Source organism: Haliaeetus leucocephalus, unplaced genomic scaffold, assembly GCF_000737465.1.
Source record: "Haliaeetus leucocephalus isolate CR32 unplaced genomic scaffold, Haliaeetus_leucocephalus-4.0 Scaffold536, whole genome shotgun sequence".
Lineage (NCBI taxonomy): Eukaryota > Metazoa > Chordata > Aves > Accipitriformes > Accipitridae > Haliaeetus > Haliaeetus leucocephalus.
This window is the reverse complement of record NW_010972972.1, coordinates 6,432,837-6,443,696: the sequence shown is the minus strand read 5'-3', so window position 1 is coordinate 6,443,696 and position 10,860 is coordinate 6,432,837. Positions and strand designations below refer to the sequence as shown.

The 10,860-nt window shown below is 44.8% G+C and overlaps 1 protein-coding gene across 2 annotated transcripts; it reads left to right on the top strand.

Moving 5' to 3' along the window:
- The first annotated feature begins 45 nt into the window (after nt 1-45).
- Nucleotides 46-10,326, top strand: SPCS2 (signal peptidase complex subunit 2 homolog (S. cerevisiae)). 2 transcript variants are annotated; one of them, XM_010576659.1, is made up of 5 exons: nt 46-104; nt 7,017-7,100; nt 7,443-7,603; nt 9,145-9,279; nt 10,008-10,261. In XM_010576659.1, exons 1-5 carry the CDS (start codon nt 66-68, stop codon nt 10,192-10,194), a joined length of 606 nt encoding a protein of 201 aa, XP_010574961.1. In that variant the 5' UTR covers nt 46-65; the 3' UTR covers nt 10,195-10,261. The 2 variants fall into 2 exon arrangements, with proteins under 2 accessions (XP_010574961.1, XP_010574962.1); XM_010576660.1 differs by having other exon boundaries at nt 61-104; nt 9,181-9,279; nt 10,008-10,326.
- The last annotated feature ends 534 nt before the right edge of the window (nt 10,327-10,860 follow it).

Sequence of the window (10,860 nt, the reverse complement as noted above, 5' to 3'; positions counted from 1 at the left end):
CGCGCGCAGCCAATCAGGAGCGAACAGGTTGCGCGGTGAGGGCGGGGGCGGAGGGTGGTGAGAAGATGGCGGCCAAAGGCGGCAGGAACGGGTTGCTCGATAAGGTACCGTGCCACGGGCTACCCGGGGCCCGGCCCTCCCGGGGTTCCCCTTTCCGGCGGTGCCGTCTTTCTCCTCAGCGGCGTCCCTATAGCCGAGCCGGTGCTGGGCTGAGCCGCACCCGCCCTGAGCTCGGGCCTCAGTGTCCCGTCCCGTCCCCCCCCACCCCGCCGCCTTGCTGAGGGGCATCCCCCGCCTCAGCTGTGGCGAGCTCCTCCGCCCGGCAGCACGGCCCCCCGTCGCTGCCCCCCGTAGCTGCCTTCTTGTAGGAGTTGGGCAGTAGTAAACGGCAGAAGAGGCCCCGGAGGGGAGCGGGGAGGGAGGAAGCGTCCCGCGGGTAGGGGACCGCTTCTTTTTTTTTTTTTTTTTTTTTTTTTTTCCTGCCAGCATGGCTGGTTTTAGCCCAGCCGTCCTGACAAAAGCCCGGCTAGCGGTACAGCTGCGCTCCTCCCGGCGGGTGTTTTGCCAGGAAAGTAACGCTGGACATGGCAGAGATGTCAGGTGGAGCAGAGCGTACCGTAGAAGTCTGTTGATAAGCCTAGTCTTGTCTCAGTAGTTTAAAGGAACTTGCTTGTGGAGCGGCTTTGATCTCGGCTGAGTTTTAAGCGGTCAGGTGTTTGTGTCACAGCTCTTTGTGGTATTTGGCAGCCTGGTAGCTGAAACTAAAGACCGGGAGGCATTTTTTTTCCACAAGAAGATGGAAGCAGTTGCATCTGTATCTCTGGGTGCAAGAGGGTGTGTCATCAGAGTGGTGTATTTGGCGTCTTTCATTGAAATTCAAAATACAGGTGGCTGCAATTGAAAACACATTGATTTTCATTCATTTATGTATATTAATCATTTCTAAAGAGTATCATTTTCTTGCATCTGTTTGAGATGACATTATCCTTACTATCCCTACAAATTTGGTGGTTTTTCTTCTGATCTTTAGAACAGTAGATCAAGTTGTCGAGCGAGTGCTTTTAGGGAAAGGTGTGCTAATTAATTATTTCTGGCTGTCTCCTGCAAATGTGCTCAGCTTTCAGTTTTGAAATGACAGCGCTTTGTGGTTAAACTTCAAGAACTCTGGAAAGTATCATGGTCTTGAGGCGTTCCTGTTCCTTCTGCTGTGCTCTGTGGATGCTGAGGTGTAGTTATTTCAGAAGAAAAGGAGTCGTTGGTGAGGGAAATACGCTGTTGGTGTGGGAGCTGAATCCTCTAGTGAGAAACCATTGAATAGTTTCAATAGGGCTTCTACCTGAAGTACATACACACACTTGATAATATTCTGTCTCCTTTTCCCTCTCTCCTCCATGTTGATCTGTGTGCCTTTGTTTCCTCCCCCTGGATGATTTAAATGAAATCTGGTCGTTTCTGTGAACTGGTATGTGTATTGCTGAGGTATTACCTGGAGAATTTTGGCCTTAGGTCCATAATTTGCTTGAGCTTTTCTCAAACATAGAAATAATGGGTTATCAGTGAGGCTTTAAAGTCTTAGGACAGGTTGCTTGTTCAGTGTATCTTTTCGTACCTTGCTAGTAAGCTGAATCAGGATGACATTAGGGAGATTTGTGTTTTAACTATCCCATTTTTTTGTCCTTCTCATGTTCTTTAAGTGTTTGTGATAATCAGGTAGCTCCCCTTGACCTCTCCTCACTTTACCAGGACCACCTAAGAGTGCACACCCACTGAATTCAAAATGGTGTGCAGCAGTGGCTACAGTCATCTCAAACGCCCTGAGATTTCACCCATTTAGCACAACACTAAGTTATTAACCACATTCTGCCCCTACTAGAGCAAAACCTTCTAAGGTTTTGCAAGTTCCAGGACTAAAACCACTTCCTGGCTACCAACTGCTGCGACTGCCTTCCGCTCCTGTGCGTCAGAAGGAGCTGTCTGGTACTAGGGGATGTTGACTGTGAGTACAGTCAGGCAGCACTGGTATTTTGGGGAGAGCGAGGTCCAGAATTCCTTCCTTCAAGGCAGAGGCTGAGATAATTGGAGCTGAGAATAGACACACTGACTCCCTGGAGTTTGCTACAACTCTTCCTTCAAGAGGAAGAGGAGGGAACTGAAGTGCAGTGAGGTGTCCCTGGACTGCGCCACTTGCAAATCCTGCTTGTGCTGGGGTCGTGGTGCGTGGTGTCACTTATTTTAGAATTTATGTCGCGGGGGGTTGGGACCTGTGGTTTGGAACTCGCTGCTCTGTTGGGTTGCAGCCCAACCTACAGGAAAAGGCAATCAGCTGCAGTGTCAGCTGTGTGCCTTCAGGGAGTCGATGTGCATCATCTGCTGAGGCTCTTCCAACCTCCCTCAGCTGCAGCATTGCGTGTCCTGGTTTGAGGAGTTTCTGACTTTAGGCTTTAGGAAGGGGAGGTTACTTTCTTTTCATCCTTGTAACAGAAAACACAGACCAGATGCAGAAACATTGTTCCCCTTGAAGAGTTTATATAGTCTACACTGGTGCTCCTCTTGCAGTGGCAACAAATCTTTTTTACTGTATGATTTGGTTATTTATGTTTCTAATACCCAGAGTGTGCCATAAACTTCAGAGCAATATTTGAAGAGACAAGCTAGCTACCCAGAAGATGTTGCAGGCTAAAATTGGATGTGATATAAATGAGGCTGACAGTAGCAGCAGAAGGAATAAGGCAGGGGCAAAAAAAGTTAAGTTTGTGCCATGTCTGTCTTCTGTGATGTGAAACATCTTGAAATTTCTCCCGTAGGATTTTTCCATGCCTTGTGCTTATGAGGGAGCTTTGTGAAGGGATTTAAATGAAGGTGATAGCTTGACAAATGAGCCCTGTGAGCTCTCAGATCCTGTGGTGTCTGCTGTGAAAGCAAGCACTTGTTTTGCTGTCCCTTTTTTTGGAGCTAACAGCAGAATGCTCCCCTGCTGCAATCCAGCTGCAGGCACCATCTTTACTCAGATGTGAACAGCTGGGGCCCTTGTGTGCTTCTGGTGTCAGACTGGTTTTGCAGCTTTCTGAAATTGCATTTCTGACCACTGGCTATATTTCAGCCTTTCCTCTGAAACCTTGTTCTTACACAGGTACACTTTCAAGTACCAAATCCACTTCCAAGCTGTGTCTGGCTGTAGAACACCATATTTGCTTTCCATTCATAATATGGGATGTGTTCAGGACAAGTATGATAACCTTTCACTTGGTTTTTAAAAAGGAGTCAAAACACACCCAAACTAAAAAACTGTTTCGAACTGGTTGGGTCGCCCCCATCAGGCTGGAACCAAAATCTGAGCTTTTCTTTTGAAGCCTTTGGAGCTCACACCTGAAGTGCTCAAAATGAATTACTGGTTGAAAAATACCATCCACTAGCCAGAGGAGCAGACGTTTTTGCATCTGCCAGGCTCCACAGGATGTCGGTGCAGCTTCACCTTCCCTCCCCACCAATGCAGGCAAGGCAGGGCAGTTCTGCAGACTCAAGAGGGGGTGGAGGCTTTCCCCCCTGTTTGAGGGCGAGTTCTTGGTGGTAGGGGCCAAATCTGTGTCTCTCTTCCAAGCTGAAGGTGGGGATGGCCATCAGTCAAAGGTTTTGCCCACAGTTGCACTGGTGTATAGACATCAATGTACAGATGTGCATATGTTTCTGTGCACATCTGGACACAGAGGTGGCATGGGTGTTGATTGTTGTCTTTGAGCACCTCCTTGTGCTCCTCTTCCACAGCACTGGCACTCCGGGTGCCAGCGCAGTATCCCAGCCTCTCCCTACCTCTTTGGTCCTGCCGATCAGCCTGGAAGAATTAAGAGAAGCAGCAGCAGCACTGTGGTGCTGTACCGTGTTAGAAATAACCTCATGGGAACTTCACAACCAAGGTAAAGGGAGGGCTAAAGCTTCTGCCTGGCTGAAGTCCTAAACCACAGATGTGTCCCCATTACAAGGTCCCTTCTGATGTGAACTGCCCTGAGATTATCAAGCTGTTACTGTCTTGAAACAGAACAGCCTTAGTCACAGGGAAGCCTGAACAAGAACTGAAGAACTGCTGGTTCAGCTCCTTGCTTTAGGCGGTCTAAGTTTAGATTTTTTTTTTTTTCCCCAGTAACAGCTTTATTTCAAAAAATATGTCATGTGGGCTTTACATCTACCCCTGAAAGTGCTGGTTCTCTGTTAGAGATTGGTATCAGTTAAATATCACTGATGTTATCTGGCAATTCCAGTGTCAGTGGCTTGGGACAGAGAGCAGGAGGCAAGAATCCAGTTCTCGCTCTGTCACGGGTTTCCTGGATATACGTTATTATGCCAGTGTCTCATATATGTTATTACGGCAGTGCCTTGACTCATTTTACATACAGATATTCCCCTCTGTGCAAATCCCTTCTGCAAGTGAAGTGTTAGCAGTCCTGTGCCTCCAGGGCTGGTTTCCAGGGTGCCTGTAAAATAGCTTTAAAATGTTGAGGGCTTTAAAAAAAAAAAAAAAAAAAAAAAGCTTGGGGCTTTTTTTTCTTTTTTTTTTTTTTTCCCAAGCTTTTCTTCTTGGTGTTTCCCAACTATTCTGTCTTCAAATATATCTAGAAAGCTGTTGGTTTTATTTGGGAGGGGAGGAGGTGAAATTTTTGCATAAGCCTTGATTCCATCCTCTTGGGCTTTAGGAATTAAAACCAGACATAATAAGATTGATTAAAAACTTGAGCATTGACAAGGAGATAGTTGCATTGTGCTGTAATACCAGGAAAACTGCTGTTGCCGAAAGCAAAGATTCCAATATTAAATGTTTAATCGTAAAACATATCACAAAAACAACACTTGAGTAATATCTTCTCAAGTATCTCTGGATTCTTGCTCTCACTTAGGAACAAGCTGTAGAACACTGTCATATTTTATACTAAGGATTGTCTTGTTTTAGCCCTAGAAATGTGGAAAACTTATTCAAAATATTTGCTCAGATATATTTTTTACTTCTTCAAAATGATTCCTTTAGTGGCCTTTGGAAAAAAAAAAATCACAGCTGTACTTAAAGGCAGATCTGGTCTGAAGGAAGGCTTCAAATGGCCTGTGGAGGTTCCTTGTGGTGTCAAAAACTTTTCACTCATTTTGTTCTTTATTACTTGTAAAAAGCATCAGGAGGAAGAGTTAACCAGCTATAAAGACTGAGCCTCTTCATGGAGTTTTATCAATAACAAAAACAAACTCTGCACGCTGAATGATGCCTTCCCTCCTGCGTAAGGCTTGCCTTCGCTTGACCTGTACAACTACAATAAAGGACAGAGTATTTCCCCACAGTTGCATCCGAGTTCAGGGTTCGCTTATCGGTGTATCCAGTAGTGAGTCCAGCTGTGCTGTGTCTTGCATGTGTCTTACTAGTCAGTATTTTTGTCTTTTAAAATAACAGGACTTTTCTGCACACTGCAAGAATAATTCTGTAGCTGATGCTGTTTCAGGAGAGTACTCTATTTTAGGGTTTTGCTAAGCAGAGTACATTTTCATGTTGACAGGCTTGTTGGCTTTCCCTCCACTCCCTCATGAGAAATGGAGGCTGCACCTGGGAGCAGTGAGGTCAAATCCGAATGGGTTTCTTGGAAGCTTTTTTAATTTATCTGTAGGATAAGGAAACAGGGATTGGCTGTTGGTGTTATTACTTAGAGACTTCTGACTTCCAGTTCACTAATTAGGAAAAAAAGGTATTTTTCTCCTCTCCCTAGTCTAGCTGTTGATACTTAATCTTTGGGAATCTCAAAGGGCAAGAAATAAAACTGTTATAGATGCTTTTATAAGGAAAAATAAATAGTTGAAAGAATTCTTCTGTATCCTTTCATGGCAAAGTGTTTGGCTTTCAATTGTCATGTGTCAAGGTGTCAATTAACCCTAGAAAAAAATGCTACAAAAAAGTAACCACCTAAAATATTTTGTAACTTTGTTGCGAGTGCTCTTTCCATGTTGTCCCTGTCTTTTAAATGCTTCTGGCTGTAGCTTTTGTCCCTCATAAACCAACTACTGCATGTGCACACACAGTGATGTTTGCTGTGCACCTAATAATTCATACCTGCAGAGCCTGAAAGATAATCAGGCTTTTCCCTGTACGAGTGTAGGGGAAGTAGATCAGGTTTTACGTCTTACTTTAGAATGGTTTCATTCCTGCCGGAGAAGGGAAATGAGCTCTTCTGACAGGTAGTTAATAAATCCAATTTCTGAGCTTCAGGAGCAGGAAATAAAATGAGTGAAGTTAAGAATTGCTTCTAATGGCAGCTAAAATTCAAGCTCTGACTTAAAATACACACGGCTCAAACTCATGTGTCTGACCGTGGCTAAAAGGAATAGCGTCACCAAAAAATAATATAGTTCAGAGGAAAATTAACCCCTTTGAGAAGCTGAGCCGTTGTATCTGAGATTCGTTATTGATGAAGGACCCGCTTCTGAGGAAAATCTGAATATGGAAGAGCAACAGAGTCTTTTGCTTTCATTCTGGAGGATAATCTGACTGAAACTTCATTTCTTGTTTGTGCCTTTATATTCTTGCCTTGTACTTGGATTGTTAAGGGTGCCCTGAAATTTTCCTCCTCTCATCAATCCCCAAAGAGTCTGTTTGTAACAGCTTGGCTGAAAAGCATGAACACCCTCAAAAGCAAGAATTAAGTCATAACTGACACTTTCTGTGGATGGCAGCAGGAGCAGCAAAATGCAGAATCGATATTAGGATAGAACTGATGTAAAAAGTCACTTCACCAAATACCTTCAGTGCCCACAACAAGATGTATAAGCTTAAATCTGCAAGGGTAATGGTACATTGGAGCTGAGGTGATCTTTGGTGCGATACTGCTGTGTAACAGGCCCTGGATTTCCTCCATCTCTGGTCAGGTTTTCCCAAACAGGTAGGTATTTTCTGGGTTGCCTCCTATCTTTGTGCTCATGACAGGAACAAGCATATTGAAATGAAAGGCTAACCTGTGCCAAATTCTCTTAACTCCATTTGGTTTCCATTGCAGTGGAAGATTGACGACAAGCCGGTAAAAATTGACAAATGGGACGGTTCAGCTGTGAAAAATTCTTTGGACGATTCTGCCAAAAAGGTACGTTCTGCGACTGCTGATTTTTTCCCTCTTGGGAAACACTCTATTTTCTTAGATTTCTACATTTAGTTTAAAAACTGTAAACTTTTTTGGTTTGATTGTGAAGTGCCCATAGCCGTGCTGGTTCTGTGGCATCTCTTCTGATTCCCATGGCTAAAGCAGTGGTTGTTCTTGGAGTATCAGCAATTATTACAATGTCTGAGGCAGACATTAAATCTGCATAAAGCTTCAGCTCAGTTTACCCCTATAATCGAGACTTGTTTTATCTAAATCCTTTCCAGAAGTGGTTTGTCAAATTTATGAAAAGCCCAAAATAAACTCAGCTGCGTGTTTCTCCCGCAGGTTCTCCTGGAGAAGTACAAGTACGTTGAAAATTTTCGTTTGATCGACGGCCGCCTCATCATCTGCACAATCTCTTGTCTCTTCGCAATTGTAGCTTTGATTTGGGATTACCTGCACCCTTTCCCTGAATCCAAACCTGTTCTTGCATTTTGTGTTGTATCATATCCTTTACATATGTTTTCTTGTTTATACCAGAAGGGTTTTATTTTCCCCATAAAGCACAAGAAAACCCTTCTCTGTATTCTCATTTTCAGGCCTGTGGGAATTTTACTGCCTGTGGTGTGGTGATCAGCTGAAGATCAAATAGTTTTCATGTGATGGCAAAACTCCTGTCTGTCTGGGTGCAACGCACTTAAATTTGGGTGATATGGGGGTCCAGCCTTCCCCTGTAGCGGCGTGGAAGCCTGGACAGCAATTCAGCTCACGTCAGAGGAGTCAGCAGCTGCCTGGGCAGCTGATCTGCTCTCCAGGCTCCTGACTGGGTTGGGCAGATTCCTCAGGTCTTGGACGCCAACTGCATAGAGACTCTTCCACTTAGGTGTGTTCATCTCAAACTGAAAATCAGGCCTTGAAAGCTTCGGGAGTTTGCTTTGTGTTTTGGTTTTTGGGGGGGTTGTTTGTTTGTTTGTTTGTTTTTAATTCTACCTATAGCCTGGTTACAGAGACACCTGCTCTTCCCTAATATGACAGATCAGGTACCAAGAGTGAAGAGTAAAATGGAGGTAATTCTTGCCAGCACCTCTGCTGAAAAGGAGCAGATGCTGCATTTAGGAGGGTAGTGCTACAAATTGGGGTTTAAATGTTTAGATGCCAACCCTGTTTAGAATCAACTCTTAAATTTCCAGTATTACAGCATGGCTGGGGTGCAGGGGGGGTTCCCTATTTGGGCTCAGAGCGTCAGCATGGCACCGATTTCCCTGCAGCTCCTCTAGCAAGACAGGTGCCTGTAGAGGCTTTACAACAAATGTATGTGACAGAAGAGCTGTGCTTTCCAGGAGCTGCTGACGGGCCCGCTTTCAAAGGCGGTTTGGATGGTACCAGTGAGATGGCGTGAACTGGTAGCCTGGAAACTTATTGCTGGCCTGGGAGTCACTGTACCGCTAAAGGCTGCGTGATCGTGGGCAAGTCATTTCATTGTTCCAGGCTACAGTTCTTCTGATTGGATTTGGGCACAAATGTTGAGATAATAAGTCTTGCAGCCACTTAAAATGATTTAATTCCAAAAATGACAAAGATTAATTGCTTTATCTGTGCTTAGGAGGAAAGCACAGCAATTAATTCTGTGACTCATTTGGTCTCACCTTTTCCCACTATCTCCCAACAGATGTTGCTCCAAAAATTTAGCAAAATAATTGAAAATAGCATTTTGTTGTTGTGATTTCCGCTTTACTTCATGGTTTCACGAACGAAGCATTTTATGTGGCTGGAGAAATCCCTTTCAGGAAGGAGCATAGGGAGTTGCCGCTTTCCCTGCTGCTTCCAGGCATTGATTTATGCTCTTGTGCAACGGCAAAGATTTAAGAAAGTGTCCCAATTATTATTTAATTTCTCATGCTAACAAGGCATCAGCCAAGCTTCCTGTTTGGAACGGTAATGGCATGAGAGGTGGTTAAATGATGGCGTCTGAGGGGATCCAAGCAATTTCTCTGCCTAATTTCTATTTCTAATTGCAACCTCTTAGTTTTCTTAACTTTTTTGGCACATATTTTGTGATGATGGGAATCCTGACTATCTATACCTCATACAAAGAAAAGAGTATTTTCCTCGTAGCTCACAGAAAAGACCCTGCAGGGATGGACCCCGACGACGTTTGGCAGCTCTCCTCCAGCCTCAAACGGTATCATTGGTTCTGGCAGCCCGGGCTTAGCGAGCGGGAGTGCGGCGGTGCAGTACTGGCACGGCTTCGGTTTGCCTGTGCTGTGCACGCCTGTAGCTACCACGTGCTCTACGGTGGGGCAGAAGAGCTGCATTTTGGATAACTCCTAAACAAAATGGGGGAAAATATTGGTGTCTTTGCAATAGTGGGGTGTCTGCACTGGGCATGTGAGCTTTCTGCAAAGGATCAGCTACTGTGCCACGATCTTTGCGGCTTCCCAGGCAACTCGTGATTAATACTCACTGCAGAATGTTATTACTCAGAAGTAACAGTGATCTGTGACGGGCTCGCTGGTCTCATGTGCACTGTTTCCATCCGTATCTCTCTGTGGCATCACCCTAAATATTTTCCTTTATTTTTATACCTACAAATCTGTTTCATTCCATGAAAATCTAGATGTCCCAATCTAGAAATGGGAGCAGTGCCAAGCAGTTACCTGCCACAAATGTTCACATTTTGCTTCTCCTTAATTGGGGCAGGGGAATTGATCACAAAAAATATAAAAATACTGAATTGTGTTACAGTTAACACCTGCATGTTGTAGCTGTTAGTGTCCATGTGGGGTGCTGGGGACGGGGACCTCCATTCCTGGGGGCTTTCCCCTTAACAAAGATGAGGCTTTCTCGTCAGCTTTTTTTTGGTGTCTTGTTAACAAATTCTGCTCTGAAATCTCTCTGCCCTTCCTCCAGGTTTGATGACAAGTACACCCTGAAGCTGACTTTCATCAGTGGGAAAACCAAACAGCAGAGGGAAGCCGAGTTCACCAAATCCATCGCGAAATTCTTCGATAACAACGGGACGTTAGTCATGGAGGCCTACGAGCCGGAGGTGTCCAAGCTGCACGATAGTCTGGCCCTGGAGAGGAAAACAAAATGATTTCTGACACCACCTGCCTCCTGGGAACGTGCTAAATTAACACCAATAAAGTAAAATAGCAAAGAAAGTGAATCATTGCCTCTGTTTTTGTCCTGAAATCCTATTCCGTTTTGGATGAGCAGGGTTTTTAATCTTGGATCCAAGGTTTTTGAAGCTACGGAAAGCCTTGGTCTGTGTCCCTGCCTTTCTTGTGGTGGACCGCAGAGGAGGATTTGCCCGTGGGGACCCTCAGGAGGGGGGACTTGTCACCCACGATGCCACCCTGACTTCCTCTGTTTTTACCTGGCAGTGCATTATCAGGCGGCTCCATGCCATGTAGCGCCTGGGATTTACCATTTGCATTTCACTAACGTCGCCTTTCCCTTTTGCAGTAGGAATTCAGGACAAAGCCCTTCTGTAAAGCAACTGTCTGCTTGCAAACAAGTTTTCTTTATTTTTGTATTTATCTGATTGGGGGTAGAGGATTGTTTTATATAAAAAAAGCCTTGTTGGGGTGGGGGGGGGGGGGGAGAAGACAAATATGCTACTTCTGTATGTTCTGCCCGCGATGCTTATCTACCAGGTGAAAAAAAAAAGGAAAGCAAAGGGCTTTTCTGAGCTGTGACTGTCCCTGTTGATCCCGCTGCCCCTTTCCTATTAGCATACCCTTCGATAAAAAGTCATTTT

Bases quoted from the DNA above. Each gene is read 5' to 3' on its own strand.
- SPCS2 (XM_010576659.1), top strand. From the start codon at position 66: ATGGCGGCCAAAGGCGGCAGGAACGGGTTGCTCGATAAG. The intron at 105-7,016 runs GTACCGTGCCAC...TTTCCATTGCAG, and splicing joins GGAACGGGTTGCTCGATAAG to TGGAAGATTGACGACAAGCC. The intron at 7,604-9,144 runs ATATCCTTTACA...CTTTTTTGGCAC, and splicing joins CTTGCATTTTGTGTTGTATC to ATATTTTGTGATGATGGGAA.